This window comes from Zootoca vivipara, chromosome 13 (assembly GCF_963506605.1).
Source record: "Zootoca vivipara chromosome 13, rZooViv1.1, whole genome shotgun sequence".
Lineage (NCBI taxonomy): Eukaryota > Metazoa > Chordata > Lepidosauria > Squamata > Lacertidae > Zootoca > Zootoca vivipara.
This window is the reverse complement of record NC_083288.1, coordinates 11,406,071-11,432,324: the sequence shown is the minus strand read 5'-3', so window position 1 is coordinate 11,432,324 and position 26,254 is coordinate 11,406,071. Positions and strand designations below refer to the sequence as shown.

Sequence of the window (26,254 nt, the reverse complement as noted above, 5' to 3'; positions counted from 1 at the left end):
CCACATAAAACAACAACCGTAATGCTGCCTTTTGAAAAGGAACAGCTCAGCACTTTTTCAACATGTGTCAATGCAGCTATCGCAAGAAACTCGCTGGCAGTATATCCTCCTCTAGTTCCTGGCTCTCTCTTTCTCTCTTGATTAAGTGGAAGGATGGTCGCACCAAAATGTAACTTGGCACTCCAAGATTATTATTTTTAAAGTAATGCTACCATATTTCAAAACCAATGTAATATACTTCTAGTTTGTATGTCTGTAGCTATATATCTGATGTGCTAGATTTTCATCCTGAATTATACTCTGATTGTCAAGAGTGTTGATTCTCAAATGTCAGAGGAGGCCTAAATGTGCAGCTTTCTGTGGGTAAATGTGCTATTTTCTTTTCCTGCAGGTTTCCATTTTATTACGAACTCAAAATAGCTTTTGTAGCTTGGCTGTTGTCTCCTTACACAAAGGGCTCCAGCCTGCTGTATAGGAAATTTGTGCACCCCACACTGTCCTCGAAAGAAAAGGTAACTGCAACTGTTTCTCTCTACTGTAGTTGTGGGTAGTGATTACTGTATTGCAGAAGAACAATTTAGGCTGCAATCCCATCCATACCTATATTGGAGTAAGCCCAGTTGGGCTTGTTTCTGAGTAGATATGTCTAGGGCATGTGTCATTTCCATGTAGTATTTAAATGTTCTGCTATTTTCTCTTGATAAAGTAGTTCTTTCACCTCAGCCCGTGGTTTCCCCCCCATCTGTTTTGTGTTGCTTTGCAAAGCTCAGAGCTGCTGAATAGTTAATCCAAAACTACTCATTTCTCACAAATTACTACTGAAAACAATTGTACAAGATGAGGGTCAGCTTGATTTGGGAAATGATGGTCAAATGTAACCTGGAGTTATTGGACTTAAACACTTTCAAGTGGTCTGGTAGCTTGGTTTATAATAAAAATAAAGTACCCACAGATCATTTTATTCGTTTTATAAATGTGCAGGCCACCATTCAAAATTTCTCCATGGCAGCCATTTAATAGAATTAAAAACTATATAAAATAACATAATTATAATCATAATAACAGCAATAACATATTTCAGATCCTTGTATATCATTAATTAGTTTCGATATATCACAGCCAACTGATCAAGCTTGTAAAGCTGTAAAGAGCTTAAGGCCAGGATAGCTCAAAGACCAGCTCATTTCTTATGAACCAGCCCGTAAACTGAAATTCTCTTTCAAGGTCCTGTTTTATGTTCCACCACCAAAGGCGGTTCATTTGGTGGGAATCTGACAGTGACTTTGCCCTGGCTATGGACTTCCCTCCCAAAGGAGGTACAACTAGCTCCATCCTTTGTGGCATGCAGGCAGGCGGTGAAAACATCATTATTCCTTGTGGTTTTCAATATGATTGGAGATTTTTCAATTCTGCTTTTGTTTATTTTGATGGTTTAATCATAGTTTTTGTCACCTGAAGGTGTTTGGTTTGGCTTTAGTCTTTTATGTAAACTGCTCTGGGCCCTTAATTTTTTATTTATTTATGAATAGGCAAACAGCTTGGTAGATGTGAGTATCAGCTTCACCTCCAGGGCAGGTGCCAAAACCTCTTCCTCAAGAGAGGCTATATAAGATTGCTGCTTCTCAGACTGGGCCTTAGCCAGGCTGGGGAAAATGAAAAACGCCAGAGGTAGTCTTCTGATTTACCTGTATCTATACAGGCCCCAGGACCCAGGTGGCGCTGTGGTTAAACCACTGAGCCTAGGGCTTGCTGATCAGAAGGTCAGCGGTTCGAATCCCTGTGACGGGGTGAGCTCCCGTTGCTTGGTCCCAGCTCCTGCAGTTCGAAAGCACGTCAAAATGCAAGTAGATAAATAGGAACCGCTACAGCGGGAAGGTAAACGGCGTTTCCATGTGCTGCTCTGGTTTGCCAGAAGCAGCTTTGACATGTTGGCCACATGACCTGGAAGCTATACGCCGGCTCCCTCGGCCAATAATGCGAGATGAGCGCGCAACCCCAGAGTCGGTCACGACTGGACCTAATGGTCAGGGGTCCCTTTACCTTTACCTTATACAGGCCCCAGGCTCTCCCTCATGGTCAGATTATTGGCAAACATGTGGTTCTTATTTTTTTAAAGCCGCATTTAAAGTGTGTCGGTTCTAATGCTTACAATATATGGAAAACATAAATGAGGAGAGCTGAATTCTTTCTCATCTTACCTTTCACACACTCTGTTGCTTCAACAGCAGAGAGAGAGAGAGAGAAGAAGGTAGATTCGGCTCCCCTCACCTGCAGGGCAGTCTCGAGCAGGTCGTGCGCCCTGGTGCTGAGGGGCAGAGATCGCTCCGGTGCCCCCGCCCTCGCAGGGCGCAGCATGGTTTCCGCACGGCTTTGTCGCGCGGCGCCCTGCCTACCGGCCCGGCGCCCTGACACACCGTGCCACCAGGGGTCTACCTAGAGCCAGCACTGCTCACCTGCACACCCTTTTGAATAGAAAAATCCCTCAACACTTTACATAGTAACTGGGGAGACACATGAATAAACAAGTATGGCTGCCCCTTCTTGCAAGTGGTTTGACCCAGAATTGTCTCTGAAGGTGTTTGAGGACAAAGAATGAATGCAAAAGTACTTTGGGGGAGCCTGGAGGCGAAATCCCTTTTGATTGTGTTATTATTATTATTATTTATATATATTTTTGTCTTCCATGATAGGAAATAGATGACTGCCTAGTCCAAGCAAAAGATCGAAGCTATGATGCCCTGGTGCATTTTGGGAAGCGGGGGCTAAATGTTGCAGCCACAGCTGCTGTGATGGCAGCTTCCAAGGTAACCAGTGGGATAACGAAGGATACAGTGGTTGTGTTAACATCACAAGTCTATGTTCCTAGCCAGTGGCAATCAGTGCCTGAGACATAACACCCCAAGCAGGATGCTCTTAATTCTTTAACTTTTTATGTACGGACCTCTTGTGACTATTAAACAGAGGAAGACTATAGAAATCTGGAATTGCGCAATCTTGGCACCATCTGCACTATTTCAAGCAGGATTATACCACTTTAATCAGTCATGGCTTCCCATGGAATCCTGGGAAATTCAGTTTGTTAAGGGCTCTGAGAATTGTTAGGAGGCCCCCTTTCCCCTCACAGTGCTACAACTCCAGAAATTACCTGGGAAGAGGGTTTTATTGTTAAACCCCCACACTGGGAATTGTAGCTCTGTGAGGTAAACAGAAGTCTTCTAACAATAATCAGTACCCTTCAGAAACTACACTTCCCAATATTCCTTGAGGGAAGCCATGGCTATTTACAAACATCCCAGTGCCACATTCAGGCTTCTACTGACTCGTCCTTTTGGATAACTGGCAGCAAAATTCAGCTTTAGGGTTAAAAACATGTACAATGAATGTTCTGGGCTCTGAAATTGTAAAGAGATATTTTACAGAATATAGCCCAAATGGTACACAAATCCAACTGAGAAACATTTGGTTCTTTCAGAAACTGGAATCGATCATATGAACTCTTGTCTAACAATCCTGGAGTATTAGTTAATTGATACAATTGAATTATTTTATTAAACTGCACTTATTGCACGTATTTATTAGTAATGACTTCTTACAATTATTGCAATTAAATGTGATACAACCATGGTCCATTAAAATGGCCACCTGCTGGTATAAAGGAGAGCCTCCTCTTAATATGGCCACTTTGTCCCTTTGGCAAAGGGTGTTCACGCTTCAAGTTAAGAAACCTCAGGAAACATTAGTTTTAGCCTGAGACGTGGTGCTATTACTAGTCAATATTGTCAATGTGAAACAGAGAGACATTGTCACATTGAACAAGCATTCTAGGCAAGGTGGCTTTTGTCATTTGATTTGCAGACTCTGCAAATGCAAAAAAAAAATACTCTGAAGAACTTATGATACGAGGTCGAGGACATAAGGGTTTGATATATATCAGGGTGGGGAGCATTGTTTCAGGCAGAGGGCCACATTCCTTTCTGGGCCACCTTCTGGAGGCCACATGGCAGTGGTGGGTGGAGCCATAGTTGACAGTGAGAGGATCAACAAGTGTAAACTCTGACTAGTAGGCTAGCCAATGAAGAGTGTGGCCCGGGGAGAGTCTTGTGGGTCACATATAGTAGGCCGAGAGAGCTGTTTTTGGCACCTGAGCTTGAGATTCCCCCTCCCATCCCTCTTAATAGATTCGCCACTTGACACTGTGTTTAAGCTTTTTGTGAATTGTTATGAAGTGGAATGATGCTTTCCCATAGGGAAACAGTTTGAAATTCTGGCCACTTCCAGGTTGCCACTATTTTGGCGGGCGGAATTCAGTTGCACACTGTAAGGGGGAGAGATTATAGAGAACCCCTCTCATCAGGAGCAGTTCGTCCCCAAGCAGCCATGAAAGCGCGGGGTCTGAAGGGGCTAGTCAGGAAACGGGGAGTGCCAGGTCTCTGGCAGCATGGGAGAGCCCCTGCTCCACAGGCGGGAAGAGAGAGGGGCGGAAAAGGGGGACAGGGAAAAAACAGATCGTAGACCCTTTCCCTCGGCACCGGATTTGAGGAGGAGGAGAAAGGGGAGGAGATTCACTGTCCCGAGGCTTTTATGTTGGTCAAAGTCGCGTAAAGGGGCAGTGCCGGATTCTGAAACGGAATGAGAAGACATGAAACCGACAGCTCACTACACTGTAAATAATGTGCACCAATAACGACTTTTAAAAGACAAGTATGTGGAAGGTCGTTACTCAGGAGTAGCCGTAACAACCCCTGACACATACTGTGAAATTCAGGTTGCCCAGTTAAAGTGGATTTGGCCCTCCTGCTCGCTCCCCTCAAATGTGACTTCTTGTAGTAAAGAATGGGACAGGAAATGCACCGGAAATTCTGTGGTGATTCTTGTTTGATGTGACATCTTACAGCATCCCTGCGAACAAGGGCGGAGCGCCCTGTTTTGCCGGGAAGTGCTTCCCTCCCTTGCCGGCTGTGCCACTCGCCCCACTGCTGCCACCAGAGAAGCTGCACAGACATTGGCACCGATTTCGGGTGAGGTCTCATGCGCTCCACAATATCTCGGGTGATTTCAGTGAGATCTCGCCTGAACTCGGCGGTGGTGCCAGCGCCGCTTCTCTGCCAGATGTGGAGGAGGCAGGATGTCCACGGGGGCACTGCCTTGAGGGCTTCCTCCGCTGGAGGCGGTGGCCTCACCCAACCTAATGGCTGTGTAAATAAACCAGAGTGTCTTCTCAATAAACAGGTCACCTGGAAGTGACCTAAGTCGGGTTACAGGTAGGTAGCCGTGTTGGTCTGGATCGAAGTAAAATAAAAAAAATTCCTTCAGTAGCACCTTAAAGACCAACTAAGTTTTTATTTTGGTATGAGCTTTCGTGTGCATGCACACTTCTTCAGATACCTAAGTCGGTTAGTGTTTGCAAAATGTCTGGAGGTCCTGAAGTACTGTAAGTAGAAAAAAGAGGTGGAGCCTCCAATGTATTACGGTCAGTGTTACTCTAAACCAGGTGTAGGCAAACTCTGCCCTCCAGATGTTTTGGGACTACAATTCCCATCATCCCTAGCTAACAGGACCAGTGGTCAGGGATGATGGGAATTGTAGTCCCAAAACATCTGGACGCCGAGTTTGCCTATGCCTGCTCTAAACATTCTAGTGGACTACAGATAATATTAGGCTCTGACTCAATTAAGCCAATAAAATCCCAGTGCAAAGCTACACAATTGCCACATGAGCAACAGAACCTGGAATGATAGCAGCAAGATCAAGGCAAGATCACCCACAGTCTTTTAGCACCAAAGTCCATCTGTGACTTCGTTCACCTTTTTGCTATGGAGTATTCTCAAAATTTGCCTGTGTCGTTGTATGTTCCCACAATGGGGTCTCTTTTTCACCTGCCAGATCTCCCAGCTCCTTCAGTTTCTCTTGTATTTGGACCTGAAAGAAGGGCAGGTAACCCTGTCAGTGTTTCTGTTAACTGCTAAACTAACCATCATGATTGGAAAATGTAGCATTTATTACTAAACAACAACAACAACAAAAGTATTGTCACTATTGGGACTAATTTACAGAGTACTGACTTTGGCTTAGTTTCCCGTCTGTGGCTTTTGTGTATTCAGCTTTAAAGTCTAACTTGGGTTTTATCAGCAAAAGCAAACCATTACTTCTATTCTGATCCAAAATACAGAGCTGGGGACAGCTTTCAATGTATGGCAGGAAGATTCATTAGAAATATTAGCTTACATTTAACTGTCTGTTGTCAAAGATGGGAATGTTCATTCTACAACCCAGCCAAGGGTGCATTCCACATATTAGATTTCCCAGGAGCACATGTGGCTTAGGAAGAAATTCAGGTTACATGAAGGTTTCCCTACTGAAGTGATTTCAGTACAGTGGTACCTCTACTTATGAATGTTTCTACTTACGAATGGAGCTCCATCCGCCATCTTGGATGTGGTTTAGATAGGATTTTTTTCTACTTACGAATTTTTAGATAGGGTTGCTTCGACTTACGAATTTTTTCTCCCAATGCATTCCTATGGGATTCGACTTACAAATTTTTTTCGACTTACAAATGTGCGTTCGGAACGCATTAAAATCGTAAGTAGAGGTACCACTCTACTGGGAGATGCAAACATGGATTAAATTTAGCAAGGAAGGAAGCCCTCACTTCACCTTGTGCTATGCATTGCATTTTTGGTTGAAGCCTCTGAGCACAATCCACCAGCAAGTTCTTTTGCAGAAGCCCCATTCAGTGCAGTGCCTGTTTTACAGGAGCTTGCAAAGAAATATATATATTTCTCAATGATCTTTGTTTAACATTAAATATCTTTTTTAATCAAAACTAAAAGGTTAATCTAGATAAAAAACAGATCCAGATGAAAAGAAAGAGAAAGAGGGAGGTAGAGAGAGATAGAAAAAGAATTGAAAGAGATTTTTTTAAAAAATAAAGTTAATAAACTAAAGAACTTCCAGATATTAATCTGGCAGCTATATATAAACATTATTCAACTCATTCACTCCAATATAACACCCAGCAAGACTACTTTCTATAAACCAACATTATCTTCAGCCTTCAAACCCAAATGTCATTAATGCATTTTCTTTTACACACAAAATTCTATGAGAGGTTTCCAATCTTTAGTAAATATTAACAATGACTTTTCTCTGAGTAAACATGCCAATTTCACTATACAGTATCAGCTAAGCCCAATAGTTTTAATAACCATTCCTCCATAGTTGGCAATTAGTCTTTCAATCTTTGTGCATATTAAAATTTCGCCGCTGTAATCATATATTGGAACACAACTATATTTAGATGTACCCCCCCCCAAAGAAACCCCACTCCTCCAAATGCTGCACAAAATTTGGGCTGAATACTTTAACCCAGCACTAATATGGCAAAGAGTTAAGTACTATCCCAGGCATAAGGAAAAATAAGTCCCGAGGAAGCTGATGTCGCTTTGTACAGCAACCATCTCAGAAATGAAACTAAAGAAATTTCAGACACCTATTTCAGATGATAAAGAGTTTTGCACACCTTGAAAACATGCTGTTTTTCAGGAACGGCCTGGTAAGAGAAGTAAAAGATTCAGAAGGCATCTGTGCCTGTTGGAATAATAAAGAGGAATTCATTGAACATGTTTCATGTTACCTTATTCAATTTTAATCCAGGAAAAAATAGTCTGTCTCAGTGTAAGTCTGTATGTTGCTATTAGATGATTGTCCTCTTCATGTTCTGAAGTTCTGTGCAGAAATACAATAAATTAATTGCTTAAGGTACCCTCTGTCTCTTTGTCTGTTTTCACAGGGCCAGGGCGCTCTGTCAGAGAGGCTTCGCAGCTTCAGCATGCAAGATCTCACCACAATTAGGGGAGAGAGCAGCAGCAGCACTGTGAGTCCGCCTCCTCCTGCCCCCTCAGTTTCAGTGCGAACAAGTAGCAAGCAGAGCCACCCCAAAACGTCCAAAAGTGCATCAGAAAGTATTGGACGCTCAGGTCAGTGCAAGAGTTAATTTCCCCCCCCCTCTGCATCGGTTACCTAAAAGGAGCAATAATTAAGCATGAGAACTGTAGAAGACTTATGGGGCAGTCCTCAAATACCTCTGGTCTTTACCAAGGGGCTTAACTTTTTGCGGGGCAGCCCCTTCCCAGTAGAGCTGCTTGCCAATAGAGGTTCCACAAGAGTCCTCCCTGTTCATCTTTAGATCCCCCCCCACACCCTATACCTATACCTATACACCCACCTATACACCTATACAGGCCTTTCAAACCTGAGATTCTTTGCCAACCAGCTTTCCATTGATACACCTGCCATTTTTAAACGGTTTCCCCTGGTTTTCAGGTTGTATACCACCTTGGGATGTTTTAGCTGAATTGTGATGTTTTTGGCAGAATCATACAGATTGGAATAAAGTGGACCTGGAAAGTGCAATCTACCATATTCACCTCTAGCCCTGTAATCCTCCTCCTTTTCTTCCCATTAACTGAAGACCAAAACTGTTCTCAGATATTAACTTTTGTAGTAAGGAAGTCCAAATAACATGTTTCCATTTTTACATTGTCATTCATCCAATTGTTGTTGGGTTTTTTGGGGGGGGGGGCTCAAGGTTATCTACTAAATAGTTGGGTACAATATTATTGCTGCCACAAATGATGTTGGGATTTTATGCTTGCAAAATGCAAAAATTGTTTAGTTGGATAATATTGTATTGGAGAGACATAAGGAAACACTGTGTTTCAAATGGAATCTGTCAATGGTCACCCTAGAATCTAGGGCATGGTTATAGGACTGAGGCGACCATTTCAGCACCTGCCACTCTAATTCAATTAGAATTAATAAAAAGTACAGTAACTTTAGACTTTGATATTTACATGTTTGCTGTTGCACATTGTCTTACCCTGCCTTATCACAAAATTTCACGCTATGGGCTTGCAGCTATCTATCTCAATATGCACTTAGCAGATCCGTAAGGGCTAGGAGGATGCAGTGTTGGGCTTGTGCCTCCTCTTCTATATTTATCATGTTCAGGAGACCTACCAAAGTACTAAATTTAATCTGGTCCAATAAATAACATGCTTACCTGCTCTCTCTAGAATGTTATCACTGTTCTGGGTCGGTTAGGGCTTCTGCTGCAGCAGAGCTACTCTGAGGGCGGTATACAAATTTAAATAATAATAATAATAATAATAATAATAATATAAAGATTCATATAGTGCCCACATTGTGTTTAGTGTGGTTCAGAAGTTACTTTTTGCACAGAGACATCTCAGTTGAAGAACACCACTTGCTGTGGACTGAATAACCTGGGGATAAGGGTTGCTTTCTCTGTCCCTGAAATGAAAAGGAGCAGATGGTTTTGTGTTTGTAATGCAAGTTGCATTGGGCAAAACTACATATAAATGGCACTTGATTTGGTAAATCCAGTATAGCTGCAAGTCTAAAGGTGACCTGAGTTGCAAAACCAAATTAATGGTGAAGCACCTAGTAATTTTAGGCACTCAAATGCTGACAAAACACAGACAAGTAGAATATACAGTACTCAATACAGTGTAGTGGTGACAAGCTCCCTGAAATCCAGAAGTAGATTTAAAAAGTCACTGTCCCTTCCCTTCCCTTCCCTGTATAGTAATCTATCTGAAGCCACAATAATTTGCTGACCAGGCTCATTGCAGCTGTCTTTCTGCCTTTAAACTGGGAGTGTTAAATGTACAAAGCAACTGCATACAGGGTGCATTCAAGTACATCTGTAAACAAGACACACTGCTAAGTTTCACTCAAAGCAGACCCTGTTAGGTCCATTAATTGCATTGGATTTACTCTGAGTAAACTAATAATAATAATAATAATAATAATAATAATTTTATTATTTATACCCTGCCCATCTGGCTTGCCCCAGCCACTCTGGGTGACTTCCAGCATATAGAAAAACATGATAAAATGTTAATCATTAAAAGAACTTCCCCTATACTTGGTTGAATACTGTGTTTCCTCCCTCTGAGGAGTGAACCCCACCTTAACAGTGTGTAGGCCATGTGTACTTATCAGTGATTTGAATGCTGAATCAGCAGAGGTTTGTGACATTGCTGGGGCCAGCCAGTCAGCTCATCCCTAGTGATGAAATGGTTTGTCCTTCTGGCTCAGAATATTCTGGTGGATATTCTTCAACAGCAGGCATAGGCAAATGTTTTGGGACTACAACTCCCATCATCCCTAGCTAACAGGACCAGTGGTCAGGGGTGATGGGAGTTGATATCAATTTTCACGTATCAACACATGTCACGTTTTATTGTCTGTATGGGCAGGCAAAGATGAGCACACACAGCCTGTGCGCAGCACATTGCACTATAAGCAGCTCATACTAGAGGCACATGCATTGTTTCCATCACATACATACAAAACAGGTTCTCCCTCCATATTATCTCACATTCTCCATAAGAGTAAATAGATAATAACTAGAATCCCATATCAAAAGAGTTGGCTGGTTGGAGCATATGAATGGGTGGTGTCAGTTTGCTTGCACAGTGGGACTTTCAGTTTCTTTTCACCCCCTAGCCCCCAAAATCTGATTCTTTAATGTTTTGTTTTCTTTTGTTACTTGCTGGTTAAAAAAAAGGATGGTTTTAACACCCAACTGCGTTTTTTTCTGGTATCCTGAGCAAACTTTTCTGAAGTATTAGGTGATGTAAAAAATTAATACCTGTGTGTGAGATACCATACACAAAGACTGCTCGTCAATGCCTTCAGCATAATCAAATGGTTATAATGTTAGGTAAAATAGATACTCAAGCATACCTTGCAGTTTGTGAAAGCACAGTTATAGTTTTATCAGTTAGGTGTGTAGTGTGGTACTCAAGGGTCAATGAGCTTTATAGAGGCTTGCAGAATGAATTTCTGGGTGTGTTTTATTTTTGTGGCTGAATGGATGATAGAATTTGCCATGGACTCTTCAATCAGCCTTGGGCAAGACGCTCCTTCTCCAGTTTGTTTTATTTGTGATTTGGTAACAATAATACCCATTGGCCTGCCCCACTTTGATAATTAATGAGATAATAATTGTATGAGTACTTCGTTGCCTTCTGACAAATAGCATCCTACGCGTGTGCACTTAACTATTTCCACTGTTAATTACATGGAGCAAATGGTATGTGTGTATATCTCTTATGTAGTTGAGTATATAAATGGAGCATAGCTTAACCTTTCACCATGGTACACCATTATCTGTTCTTTGGCCTCCAAAATGGCTTGGGGGAAATGAATTTAAGTGCTTTACCACCCCTCCCATCTCAGCATGTTAAGCTCTTAATATATGGCTCCTTTTCCAGTGTGTGCATGTTGTTCGGTTTGCCGCATTGTCCAAGGTGAGTACTGGATTCCTCTTCTGAAATCCATGCGCCCTTTGTAAAACCTTAGTTCTCATTCCTTGCATTTGCTGTGCCCTAACTGGGGTTTTTATTACTGACAACCAAATTTCATATGCACCTTAATGCATGTGGTTTTAATAGGTGCCCTTTGCAATGAGCTGTGTGCCTTGCCGAGACTTTGGAGTGTTGTTTTTGTGTAAGCATTGTGCAGAAAAATGGGGTTCTTTCATAAGGTATTTTAACACTGATGTTTAGTACCGTAGGTGCTTTGCTTTAATTTCCGCTGAATACTCAGATTAACTCAGATTAACAGATACCACGACAAAGTTATGGCTGGCTTGAATTTGGACGGTTCAATTTAGATTTAGATTTTGCAGCCTCTTTCAAATTGATCCAGTCACAAAAACGGCCCCTGATAGCATGTGCAATATGTGTTTGCAAAGGTTTCCAGTGTTTCAAAATCCACAGGAGGGCACAACCTTTATTGGGATGAAACAAGGTGTCAAAAAATAGTGAGCAAGCTTTCATTTTCTCCAGAACTCTTCCTCGGGCTGAATATTAAACAAATTGTGTATGTAGGAAGGGGGGCTGTTTTGCTGTTCATACATCTGCAGCTGCATACACACAATGATGGCTCGGGGGTCGCCTGGGGTTGGGGGGGGGGAGCTCCACCTGTCCACGCAATACCTTTTAAAGGACAGTCTTTCCCTCAAAGAATTCTGGGCACCGTAGTTTACTGGTACAGTGAAAGGGCCTGGATTAGGCCTGTTGGCATCAAGGCATAGCTGCCAAGTCTCCCATTTTTTGTGGGAAACCCCCAGATTTTAATCCGTTTCCCGCTGTTATCCAGAATAGAAAAAAATCCCGTAAATCCCCCGATTTCCTACCTGCCAGGGAGGCTCCTTCTGCGCATGTCCAGACATGTATAGAAGCAACTTCCGGTGCCACGCCGCTGCTGATCCCGGATTTTTCAACGGGAGACTTGGCAGCTATGGCATCAAGGATTGGAATCAATGCCACAGTTTGAGGGGTTTCTGCTGGCTACTGTTGGCAGTGATACTGGTGCCAGTAGCTTTTAAGTAAGGATGAAAGAAGGCAGTGATGATTCCTGTTCCAAAGTAATCATCACAATCAGCACTGCTTCTGTTCTGCTGCAGTTCAGTTTCTGCCAAACTGCGTTACTCATCTTGCTGTCCACTGATATAAGTTACATGATTTGCATGATATGTTGTGTAACTATTTACGTAACTTGCTTAACATACGTTCATTTCAATGTAAAGGAAGCACCGAAGCCGTTTTTTAATTTTTTTTTAAAAACCCAATCTCTACTAATGTACCGTTTGCAGACTTAAAAAGAACAGCGATGTGAATGAATGCCAATTGCATTTGCCTGATTTCTGTTCCTGACCACAGATGAACACACAGACCACAGAAATTTCTGCTTCCTTTTTTTTTTTTTGGAATTCCTATTTTCATCTGACTACCATTTGGGTGGGCCCATTGGGCGACTCCTCACTGGAGGCATTTGGCTAAGCTATGTGAGATCTCTGTGTGTTTGAATGGAATGGGTAAGAGTGTGTTTCTTGGTGTTTAAAAGTGTTTTTGTGTTTGTGTGTGTGTGTCTGCAAGTAGGTGGTAAATATTCTAGGCACCTGATTCCTTGAAATGAGCTGAATTAGTTGTCATAATATGCATAATTTCCCTTAGTGTTCTACTTTGCATTGATGTTGAGTTCCCTTCCATGTATCCTCTTGGTCTGCGGCTTGGTTCAGTGCCTTGCATGACTTGCTTTGCATGAGTTTTGAGTTCTCTGCCATGGATTCACTGCCTGTTCTTTGGAGTAGAAGCTCTTGGTCTCAGTGTGACCCACCTGTAAAATGGCATCAGGGGACTTGTGCAAGCACATGCAGAATTTAAAGAGTTTACTGCTGAGCTGCACACTTTGACATTGCTAGGCTCTGCCCCTGAAGCTCACCTGGATACTAGAATTTTGCCATCCTAGCTGTTGCTGTTTGAAACAGGATGCCAAATGCGATGGACCAAATTCAGCAAGGCCATTGTTATAAATGAGAAGCCTTGCAAAGGCTTCAAGAGGAATGAAAGTGAATTTGGGATTTAGCCTGAACACCAGTAGTGAATTTAGGAAGAGCTGTTCCAGTGGGAAAGTAATCTGAATGAATATTCAGTTTAGGGACCCATTTTTCAGGGTTCACTTGTGGCAGATATTAAGAAAATGGCCCAGCAATGTCCAAACTGACACCGCCAGATTACAATGTAAGAACAAGCAGCTATAAGCCCAATGGCAAATCTGGATCCCATCCATTGTTGTATAACTTAGACAAGATTCATTTATGGGGAAGCAAATAGAAATATGTTGACATCATTTCCAAGCTTATTTAGGCTTAAAATACATTAGTGTTTGCTTAGTTTGTTTTGTCTAGAATCTAGTAGAAAAATATATTGTTGATACTTACATAAAAGGGCAACATTTTTTTTATAAAAAAAACCATCTCTGTTCATCAAGTAAACACCACTTGTTAAGATGCTGATCTCTACAAAGCATGCGGAGTGGTTTCATTTGCTTTCTTTGCACAAAATACAGACACTATTTTGTTTAAAGTAAATGCTGTTGGCTGTACTAGTGACTCCTAACTTAAATCTTTTAGCTGTTTAATTAATCATCTACACTTTCTATTTCAAATTTTAAGGTACTGTAGAATGAGCTGATGAGAAATCTTAGTGATAAGGCAGTGGCTAAAATAGTAAAATTGAGCTGACTTGGATAGTTTAAAAATGAATGCTATTTGTGGCCATCTCCAGAAAAAAAGACTATTGAGTTCAGTTAATGATGCTATTTCCCCTGCCAAGTACTTTCTATTTACTGTTTTTTTCTTTCTTTCCTTATGTAAATATTTTGGGATATGGATGTAAGTGTTACTGGTTTGCATGGCTTGGACAGACTTCTGAGTAAATAGTCATAGGGTTTGCACTGCTCAACTAAGAACTGCTTCCTTCTCACCCTTAATTTTTTTAGTAATATATAGGTTGTTCCTAACTGTGTGCAGTGTGCCCGGAAATTCTTGTCTAATCACTGACCTTCTAGGTTTTGTTTTGTTCTAATGGGTGGGCCTCATTTCACCTGACTGCTCTGTGGTGGCTTTTTGGCTTACCAGCAAAGTGGTTGTAGGCAAATGGCTTATTATGTAGTTTTCTTCTGATCAAAGTATATATTACGCTTTGTTTGCGTAGCATTTGATGCTTGTTGTAGCCTAACTGAAGTGTGAAAATCTGCCTGGATTTTGTTTTTCTTGGCGACCTGAGGAGCAGAAAGCATGAGGCTTTCAAATGTGACTTATTGCTGCATAGAAATCCAAATGTAACACCTGTTTATGGTGGCTGATCCCTGGTGTTTTATACAGGCCTTTAGCTCCTTGATATGAACTTACCTACATTCATTAGAGATTAGAGACTGATGACATATAGTCCTTCAGCCACGCACAAGTGACGATTTTATATTACAGTAAATCCCTAAGAAGAGCTTTGCTGTCAAATCAAAGTTGCGCCATCATCTTATTCTCAACGGTGGTGGCTAGGCATATTGTTTACATGGGGTTTATTTCCATTAAAAATCATAGATAATAACTGGTCATACGCCTGTCCTCCATTAATTTGCCCGGTCCCTTTTTAAAGTCACTGGCAATCTCCATAGCTTTGAATTCCATAACTTAGTTTCTGCTTTGTGTGGTTAAAAGAACTTTATGTCAATTTCATGGGTGATTTTGAGATCTAGTTTTAAAGGAGGAAAAAATATACCTGTCTGCTTTCTTCACCCAATGCATAATTTTAAAAACCTCTATCAAGACCCCACTTTAATTGCCTTTGGTTTTCTAAAGCAAAAGCCCCAAACACTTTAACCTTTTCTTCCAATAACAGTATAATTTTGGTTGCCCTTATTCACCCAGTGTGCGTCTCTTATACTTGCACTGAATCTCATTTGCAATTTATTGAAGTTTGAAGTGGAATGAAATGACGTTTCCCCCTGAATTGATACAACATACACAGCTCCAGTCTTTGTGTTCCTGGCAAATGTTCTCCCAGGGCTAGGCTCCTTCTGTTTTCACAACTTTTACACGGCAGAGAGCATTGGCAACCAAATTCTGCTTACCAGACTTATGATAATGCAAATGCGCATTCAGGCAGTTTGTGGATTCATGTCCACAAGCAACGTTTTGGATTCTGCTTTGTAAACAGACACCGTGTGGTTCATGTACATTGTGGTTTATTTGTTTATTATAAGTCTGCCTAAACCAGTTTTGTACAGCTGTGGTTATGAAATTTGACTTGCTGGAAACTGACATTAATGCAGAACATACAGAACATTGCTGTGTTGAAGGATAGGAAGAGAGTGGACATTAATATTGTTCACCTTTTAGGTATAATATGCAAATCAGATTTTATCTTTGTAATGTTTGTGTGTTTCATTGGATTATTTAGTTTCTATGTTGCTATATAGGCCAATTTCATGCCAGTTCAGTGGGTCTAGGCATAACAAAGATGGGCTGATGCCAAGAAGGTTACTAGCATATTGCCAAAAAAAAACAGGAACAGCATCACAAAAAGGACATTTGCATGTGTGCGTTTATATGCAAATATAAGCAATTATTACTCTGATTTCAATAGGAATGCAATGCATTCCACCATAACTGGATAAACTTGTGGCTAGGTGGTCTGTGTGTTCGCTCAGTCTGCTGTTCAGCTGTTTGTTGATGGGCACATTCAAAGCCCCCGCTCTCCTTACAGCTCTTTCTCATTAAACTGGATGTAGATTGGATAGCTCTTCAAATAGAGGACTGAAAAGTATGGCTCAGGGCCACCCTGAGTGCTTCCCAGATCCCTGATCAGTCTAGGGACAGTGCTTCAGTATTTAGTTTCCTTTGGATAAGAGGAAGCGTTGGACACCTACAGTGTCTTCATAATTTTATGGTGTCTTCACAACTGGAAGCAAGCAGATTTCTAAAAAGGAAACAGCTTGTATCTAAGCTCACACCAGGTTTCTGATGAACATAATCCCATCCTTATTATGTCTCTTTTGGACCTAACTCCATAATAATGTTCACCTTTCTTTGCATTCCCTGACTCAAATTTCAGTGTAGTGTTTCTTTGGTTCCTTTCAGCAGAGAGGTACCACCTTTCAAAGGTATGAGTGAAATGCCAGTCAAGGAACATCAATGTTTCTTTGTTGAAGACTATGACCACCCAATATCTGTCCTCAAGACAGCCAAACTCACAGCATTATTCAACTTTATTCTCAATACCCGTTGCTAGGAGAGGTTCATCTTCACATTGTACGCAGAACACACTATTCAGAATTTGTTCATACCATCATGAACATTTCATAGCACTCTGTGTTTGTCAACAGTGTTTTCCTGACTATAATTGAGCACTGATAATCCATTTGGCAGGTAGTGATGACGTAAATATCCCCAGTGGCACTTTTTGTTCTACTAGACTAGATTAGGCAATTATACCTGATTAACTTTGTCAGCTCAGTAAACTAAGCTCCATTTGGTTTTGTTATACAGGAACTAAAATTATTCAGATCTAGCCATCCATATGACCCCCTTTTAAATCCACAAATAAATGAAGGCATCTAACAGTTAAATCCTAAACATACCTGCTCGGAAGTAAGCCCATTGAGTCCAATGGTACTTACTCCCAAATTAGCTCACAGGGTTACAGCCTAAATTCATAATAATCATGGGTGTTGCATTGAAATCTTCTTAAGCAACTCAAGCTGACAACTAAAAATTGTTCCTGGTGTGTGCCTTTTAACCCCGCTTATATTATTAACCCCGGCAAATGCATGGGTGGGGCAACAGTTGGCGTTAGTCCGTTTGCTGACAACCATCTCTGACCTTTCCATGTCCTCTTTCTCTTCACCATTTAGATCTTAAATGGCTGTTCTAAGTGGTTGAACTAGAGGTTGGGGCAGAGAGTGAAAGGCCACCTGAGGCAAACTGTGAACCAACGGAAGTTGTGTTCTCAGATGATGAAGAGAACGACTCATTGGATGGCACATCCAAGCCTAAAACACCTAAAAAGAAGGATCCCGTCATTGAGGTACTTTCACATTGGAAATGGGATTAAAGACACAGGTGCCTGACTTCCACAAATGCTATTTTCTTTTGCAATGGAAAGGTTGTTGAGGCTGGCCCTGAATTCAATAGAATTATAAAACTGCATGTAGGCCATCTTACTTACTTAGGCCAAGAGTGAGGAACCTGTGACCCTCCAGATGATGAAGAACTACAACTCCCATCATCCCCAGCAAGCATGCTGACTGAGGCTGATGGGAGTTGGAGTCCAGTAACATAGGAGGACCACAGATTCTCCGCCCCGGTCCTAGACACATCTATCCAGAAATGGAATGTGTCCTTTGAATTATGGGAGTGGAATGTCCTCACATTTAAATAGTATAGAGACGTTTTAAAAAGGTGCATATTTATTTCTCAACCTACCAATGTTCTAGGATTGGAAAGCCTTCATTTTAAGGGAGAACCCTATTTCAAATCCACTCTCCCCACCACCGAATGGTGTGGAAAACGGTTAAGGCTCTTGCCTTTCCTTATCGTCTGTGCCATGTAAGCAGCAAAGAAACTGTTCAGTGTCACATATTATGCTTGGCAGCAATTTAGCCTTCATGCACTTAGGTTTTGCCTTGCTCTTTTAGCTCCAGCCTCTGCCTGCAAGCACAGTAAAAATGACGTCGGGGTAATAGACATATAAATGGTTGAAATGTACAAGCACCTCGCTTTTTAAAAGTTCTATGTCTGACAAGCAACCTTCTAAAAATAAAGTGGTACCTTGGTTCTCGAACGGCTTAGTTGCCGAACAAATCAGCTCCCAAATGCCACAAACCCGGAAGTAAGTGTTTGCGAACACTTTTTTGGAAGCTGAACGTCCGACACGGCTTCCTCTTGAGTGTAGGAAGCTCCTGTTGCCAATCATTTCACCTCTAGGGGTCTAGCAAGAGTTAAGTTGCAAGGGAGGTAAATAGCCAATAGGAGCTCTCCAGGCAGAAGCAGGGGTATATAAGGAGAAGCAGGCAGTCAGAAGGTGGAGTTGATGGGAGTTGATGAGAGAGGTGGAGAGGATTTTGAGATAGAGAGAGGGTTAGAGAAGCTAGTGAGGTGAGCTGTGGCGCAGAATCTGAGAGAATAATAAGAAGGGAACTTCAGTCAGGAAGGAAAAGGGGGGAACTAATACTAAAGGTTAAGTTTAAGTACTTGAGAAACCGTGAAGAATATATGCTTGTAAGATCATCACCTAAATAAACGATAAACGTAATTGTTTGGTTTACTTTTCACCTGACTGGAATCCAATATTTGTGTACCGGTACGCAGACTTACTGGTTGGTGGCAGCAAGGGAAGGATATAGGCGAGGGAGGTACTGGGTCAATAGACCGTTAAACGTCCGGGGGCCCATTGCCGGTGTTCTAGAACCAAGGTAAAAGGTAAAGGGACCCCTGACCATTAGGTCCAGTCGTGACCGACTCTGGGGTTGCACGCTCATCTCACATTATTGGCCGAGGGAGCCGGCGTATAGCTTCCAAGTCATGTGGCCAGCATGACAAAGCCACTTCTGGCGAACCAGAGCAGCACACGGAAACGCCGTTTACCTTCCCGCTGTAGTGTTACCTATTTATCTACTTGCACTTTGACGTGCTTTCGAACTGCTAGGTTGGCAGGAGCTGGGACCGAGCAACAGGAGCTCACCCTGTCACAGGGATTCGAACCACCGACCTTCTGATCAGCAAGCCCTAGGCTCAGTGGTTTAACCCACAGCGCCACCTGGGTCCTCAGAACCAAGGTACCACTGTAGTAAGCTGCAGCTGCTTCCAGAACAGGGCCTCCCATGAGGCAAAGTGAGGTGACCGCCTCAGGCCGTGGGATCTAGAGGGGCATCAGATCTGGCCTCCAAGGAACCCTCGCCCACTGCGACATGCTTCTTGGAGGCTTCTTGGAGGCTAGATCTGCCAGCTCCTTGGCATCCCCACAGTGACTCTTCCCCGATGGCTTCTTAGTGAATAGGAGGCACTGCTGGTGTTGCCCTCCAGGGAAGAAATGGTGGTGGCTGCCCTCTGGCGTCTCCTGGGGCCCTTCCACTCCACCCCACCCCCCAACAGCCTTTGCTCCCCACTTCAACTGTCGTGTAAGGTTGATTTGATTCCCCCCTTGTTCCTGAGGCGTATCTTCATTCCCGCCTCCCCTGTCCCCAATTTATTTATACACTCCCCCTTCCCTTCTTCCCTGGCACAGGGAGACAATTTTGTGGTTCGCCTTGGATGCCTAATTGTCTTCAGCCAGCCCTGTCTGCTTCCTATGGAAATATATAGGCGAAGCATATGCAAAAGCAACCAGTCTGTAGAGTTCAGTTCTGTTCATGACTAGGCAGAAGTAAAAGTAGCATAGCTGCTGTTCAAGTATTATCAGAGAGCAGCAAGCTTATGGATTTGCTCTGCCCGTAATCCCTTTTAAGTGCCAGTCAAACCTTTATAAAGATTATCTTAAGGTACACAGTTCAGTCCTATAGTAGTGTCATTGCTCAGTGCTTTATCCAGGCTGGAGAGGCAGAGGTCTGAGACTGAAAGAACAAGGGAGGAAAGTATAGGTGCCTAGAGCCTGAATTGTAAATGAGCACAGTAGTTGATCCTGTATAAGACCTTGATTGTACACATGTTTTATTATGCTGTTATATTTGTTGGAAGCTGCCCAGAGTGGCTGGTGCAACCCAATTAGATGGGCGGGGAATAGTAATAATAATAAGACAGTTTTCATGGTTGGGAGACATGGGTGAATACGCAGTTGCCCTTTCTTGTGCATTGAAGGGTTTCTTTAAAACAATTTTAAAAATCCTGGAATTTCCTTGATTTTGAAAAGGGAATTCCCTGCACTAAATAAGCATTTTCAGAGAGCAGGGGAGGTAGGCAACAGCAAATGTGAAGTTCACTCTGGCTCTGTAATTCTTCGCATTTATCCTGAAGGCGTTAAAAGCAGTTCACATATATAACATTCTATCAACCCTATTGGTTAGGCCAGGCATCCCCAAACTTCGGCCCTCCAGATTTTTGGACTACAATTCCCATCATCCCTGACCACTGGTCCTCTTAGCTAGGGATCATGGGAGTTGTAGGCCAAAACATCTGGAGGGCCGCAGTTTGGGGATGCCTGGGTTAGGCTGTCCCCCCCCCTTCTATTGTCCATGTTTTTATTATTACATTAACAACAAACCTGGAATGTTAAACCGTTCTTCTTTTGGTTTGCAGTCTGTGATAACTCGCTGATGGATCTCAGAACAGAATGTGTTCACAACACATGAGGAAATGAAGCAAACCATAGGCTGCCACTGAGGTCACACTATGGGTTATAAGTGTCAAATAACTATGGTACCTGTAGGAAACATATATTCCAGGGGTCAGCAACCTTTTTCAGCCGTGGGCCAGTCCACTGTCCCTCAGATCTTGTGGGGGGCCGGACTATATATTTTTTTTGGGGGGGTGAACAAATTCCTATGCCCCACAAATAACCCAGAGACACATTTTAAATAAAAGGACACATTCTACTCATGTAAAAACACGCTGATTCCCGGACTGTCCGCGGGCCAGATTGAGAAGGCAATTGGGCAGGATCTGACCCCCGGCCCTTAGGTTGCCTACCCCTGATATATACATTTTAAAGGTGGGGAATAAACACAGAGATGAATTGGTCAGTATGAATTCTCTCAACTCTCCTTTATACCCAGCTCTACATTTGTGGAGGCCCTCAACAAAGTGCTCAGCAGTCGTCCCTCCCTACATGGATGGGCTTACCTGGCAGCAAGCGTGAGATCAGCAGGTGGCCATTTGATTTCCCTCACATTCCTCTGGAGTGACACTGTATATGCAGGGCATTGCGATAAATTAAAACGGTGACTCACAGACTCAGACATCAGGGCAAGTGTCAGATGTTGGCGGGCCCTGCCTGAGAGCTTGTGGCCTTGGCAGCTGCCCAAGAGTGTCAGGAGCTGATGCCAGATCTGGCAGCTCCCCTCCTTCCCTTTGTCTTACAGCTCATACGGGATACTGCCCACTTCCCCGCCTACCGGCTTCCGCTGCTGCAGTTTCTTCAGGACAAATAGTTTTATTTTAGGAAGCAGGCTCCACTCAGCTTCAGTTTGGCAATCACACCTGCTGCATTACTTGCTTGTACAGTGGATCAGTTTGCATTAAATAATAATAATAGTAGTAGTGGTAGTAGTAATAATAGAAGAGGAAGAAGAAGAAGAAGAAGAAGAAGAAGAAGAAGAAGAAGAAGAAGAAGAAGAAGAAACCTCATACACAAAGTACTCAGCCCAGCCCAGCTTCATGCAGTCTTGCAGTTTAAGGGGAGTTAGAACAATAAAACAATATAACAAAACAATAAATTAAAACAACAAAACGGAGCACTAAAAGGAATTAAAAAGTAAAACGGAAGAGGGAATAAAAACAGCTGCTAAGAATTGGTTATATAGCAGAGACTTGCCTTAGAGTTGACCTTAGAGCTCTAAATGCTCCAAGCACTCGGCAGCCATCTTGGTCTCCACTCCTCACTCATACGTTTTTGTAATATATAAGATTTTCAGCAGACCATTGATGGGATGGCCTCTACAATATTCTTGAATTCTGAATGTCGTCATCAAATGAACAAGACGTTCATTCTCTAGTCTACTTGGGCAATGGGTGTTTCCGTGAAAAGGTGTGAGCGCCCTGGTTTCTCACGAAACGAATGAGAACACTGCCTGTACATTTTGCCTCACAACTTGGGTCCCATAAGTGCTAGCAACTTCATTTTAAATGAAAGAAAGCTGAGAATCAAGGGGTTGCGGCTTATCCAGGGGGCACAGCTGCCCCTCCTTGCCAGCACCCATGATGGTGCAACGCTTCGCTAGTCTCATTTGTTGTTGTTGTTGTTTAGTCGTTTAGTCGTGTCCGACTCTTCGTGACCCCATGGACCATAGCATGCCAGGCACTCCTGTCTTGCACTGCCTCCCGCAGTTTGGTCAAACTCATGTTCGTAGCTTCGAGAACACTGTCCAACCATCTCGTCCTCTGTCGTCCCCTTCTCCTAGTGCCCTCAATCTTTCCCAACATCAGGGTCTTTTCCAAGGATTCTTCTCTTCTCATGAGGTGGCCAAAGTATTGGAGCCTCAGCTTCACGATCTGTCCTTCCAGGGAGCACTCAGGGCTGATTTCCTTCAGAATGGACAGGTTTGATCTTCTTGCAGTCCACGGGACTCTCAAGAGTCTCCTCCAGCACCATAATTCAAAAGCATCAATTCTTCGGCGATCAGCCTTCTTTATGGTCCAGCTCTCACTTCCATACATCACTACTGGGAAAACCATAGCTTTAACTATACGGACCTTTGTCGGCAAGGTGATGTCTCTGCTTTTTAAGATGCTGTCTAGGTTTGTCATTGCTTTTCTCCCAAGAAGCAGGCGTCTTTTAATTTCGTGACTGCTGTCACCATCTGCAGTGATCAAGGAGCCCAAGAAGGTGAAATCTCTCACTGCCTCCATTTCTTCCCCTTCTATTTGCCAGGAGGTGATGGGACCAGTGGCCATGATCTTGGTTTTTTTGATGTTGAGCTTCAGACCATATTTTGCGCTCTCCTCTTTCACCCTCATTAAAAGGTTCTTTAATTCCTCCTCGCTTTCTGCCATCAAGGTTGTGTCATCTGCATATCTGAGGTTGTTGATATTTCTTCCGGCAATCTTAATTCTGGCTTGGGATTCATCTAGTCCAGCCTTTCGCATGATGAATTCTGCATATAAGTTAAATAAGCAGGGAGACAATATACAACCTTGTCGTACTCCTTTCCCAATTTTGAACCAATCAGTTGTTCCATATCCAGTTCTAACTGTAGCTTCTTGTCCCACATAGAGATTTCTCAGGAGACAGATGAGGTGATCAGGCACTCCCATTTCTTTAAGAACTCATTTAAGTCTCATTTGATTTCCTACCTAATATCAGTGAGCCACAGCAATTGTGCCTCATGTGTGGGAAAGGGAACGGAATGTGTTGTGTGATACCATAAAAGTGTACCCACATAGCTGCTCGGTTCCTTCCATTTGTGGGGGCATCAGAAGTGATGTGATTATGGTGAGACTGTTGCTATGGACTTTGTAAGAGTGGCTGTGTTAGCTCTCCATTCTAGTAGTATTATTATTACGCTTTGGCATTGTAGCTGGTGGGAAAGCCTACGATTCTAATCATGCTGGTTATAAGCCCCAGCACAGCAGCAGCTAGTTGAGGTTAGATCATAGGATTCTCTTGGGTAGGCAAACTAAGGCCTGGGGGCCGGATCTTGCCCAATTGCTTTCTAAATCCGGCCCGCGGACAGTCCAGGAATCAGCGTGTTCTTACATGAGTAGAATGTGTGCTTTTATTTAAAATGCATCTCTGGGTTATTTGTGGGGCATAGGAATTTGTTCTTTTTTCTTTTTCTTTTTTCAAAATATAGTCCGGCCCCCCACAAGGTCTGAGGGACAGTGGACCAGCCCCCTGCTGAAAATTTTTGCTGACCCCTGGTCTATTTCTTGATTTGAATGCTTGCTTTCAATGCACCTTTAGTTTAATAACAGGCCTTTGCTGTGCAAATTACATCTTGCCAAAAATACGTGTAATATCCATAGCATGGAAAAAACACAGGCATCAGTATTTAAAATACCTCCCTAGAGCTCATAATATTGGGGGGGGGTTGTTGTATGAGTTTAACAATGGGAATACGTTGATGGACAGGTTCTGCTCTTAGTGTGGCAAACAGGTTAGTCTGATTAGCCTTTCTGAATTAATATAGTGGAATATTTATCAGAATAAAAGATTCTGATAAATGAAGCACCTAACCTAACCATTCAGTCTGCATCCAATTCTAATGAAGTAGCTGAAGACACCGTTGAAACAAATGTAGTATTTTGAGGCCTAAGGAACAAAATAAATACATTTTTTTCCAGCTACTCAGATATTAGTCTGTTTTCTGTTAGTGACGATGTATACAATCAGAGATGTCAGCAAATGCAAGGTTAAGTTATTTCAGTAATGTATACTCAGTTGTAATGACACTTAAGGGAGGGAGTAGCTGACACTGAAAGCAATTCCTGAACCATTGCCATGTTAGCATTGTTTCATGAAAAAGTCAGCAACCTGAAATGGAATTAATGTATTATGACACGGCCTCATCAGATATGGACGGAGAAGTTTCTGAGAATATATATACATATGAAAGTACACTGGAGTGGAGAGACGAGAAGCAAGCAAGCAAATGGGAGCAGGGTGATCGTAGGAAACTGTACTACTTTTTGTACATTTACAGTGGTACACCACTTTTAAAAATATGTGTGTGTGAGCTGTCTTCCCAGTTGCTTACCTTTCTCAAAACAAGTAACTAAACAAGATTCACCACCACCAATACATATTGCAGCTCTGGAAGGAAGGGAAGGCAGTCAATGGCAGTGACTTCAAATCAAATCAAATTTATTGCAGCTTTAAGCTTATAAAAAATACAAACATAAACATACGACAACATACAAAACGAGCAAGACGCTCGAGAATAATTACAATTGGTAAAAAAAAAATACAATTAGCATAAAGGGTATACAGGTTTAGGAATAAGGAGTTAGAGGTAAAAATATAATGAATAAAAAGAATTTCAAGTTGTATACAACAATCCGTTACGTCTCTTATAAGACAAAACAGAGGTTAATTTTTTTGCCAATTGTAAGATTATACACAAATCTGAGTCTTGCAATAGGAAGGCAAGCTGCAACTCTGTCGGGTTTTTGGAGTAATCGACTCAGTAGAGTTTTCCGAGCAGCACTATATAAGGGGCATGTGAGCACTATGTGCTGAAGGGATTCAATCGAGCGATTGTCACATGAACATAAAACCGAGACTCGACCCTTGGTAAATCTGTGAAAAAGGATGTTAGAGGGGAAGACATTGAAGAGTGCTTTAATAAAAGCAAAACGGTGACTGGCAGTAGGAAGAGATGACAAGTAAGCTGGCACCTGAGATGTAGTTGTAACGCCCAAATGACGTGGAGAGCATGTCCCGACAGTGACTTCATTTATTGGCCTGAGAAATCAATAACCCTAACTAGTTTATTATGGCTTTCACTTTCAAAGGCACCTGCTTATTTATCAAGTGCATGGAGATGTTCTGTATACGTGGACTGAGATACTGGGGGGCAGGAGGGGGCAGCTGCCCCTCCCTAGAGAAGCAAAAAAAGGGGGGAAGCTCCTGCGCAGCAAAAAAAAAACAGCCGGCAGCGGAGAGCGGAGTTGCAGTGTTCATCCTCAGTGTGGACCATTCCCTGGGACAGGGAAGGATTGCTGGGTCACCTCTGTTGGTTTTTGCATCGTAAAGGCTCCCTCTAAGTCCCTTTCTAGCCAGCAGCTAAATCACTCTAATCCTAGTTACATTGTTTTGCTTTTGTTATTGTTGCTTGATTATTTTACTCTCATAGCTGCTAGTTTATGCTCGCCTTGCATAAAGAGTAAATAATGCTCTATAATAATCAGTAGTAGTAATAGTAGTAGTAGTAGTAAGAATGATAATAATAATAATAATAATAATAAATATTTAATATAGAAAATAAATAAAATTCTATCAATAATAAATTATATTCTTCAAATCTCCAGTAAATTGTCGAGATTACTAAATGACCTTTGGCCTAATTACTTAACCTAATCTTAGAGCTGTACCACAGTGAAGAAAGCCTGCTTTGCATGCAGAAGGTCCCCGGCATCTCTAGGTAGGATTGGGAATCTTCTTTATGAAACTTGTAGGTTCAATCCCCATATGGGAGAGCCGCATATTATTGCAGTACAGGGGGT

At 42.3% G+C, this 26,254-nt stretch overlaps 1 protein-coding gene across 5 annotated transcripts in view; it reads left to right on the top strand.

Moving 5' to 3' along the window:
* REEP1 (receptor accessory protein 1) overlaps nt 1–26,254 on the top strand; it is a 70,804-nt gene that overhangs the window by 38,092 nt on the left and 6,458 nt on the right. The window contains exons 4-8 of one of the 5 annotated variants that reach the window (XM_035135157.2): nt 392–512; nt 2,691–2,804; nt 5,884–5,934; nt 7,793–7,979; nt 17,314–17,465. In XM_035135157.2, coding sequence (XP_034991048.1) covers nt 392–512; nt 2,691–2,804; nt 5,884–5,934; nt 7,793–7,979; nt 17,314–17,465 — 625 coding nt within the window. Of the gene's footprint in view, nt 1–391; nt 513–2,690; nt 2,805–5,883; nt 5,935–7,792; nt 7,980–17,292; nt 17,466–26,254 lie in introns of those variants that run through there. The other 4 variants (XM_060282303.1, XM_060282302.1, XM_060282306.1 and 1 more) reach the window with 4 other exon arrangements.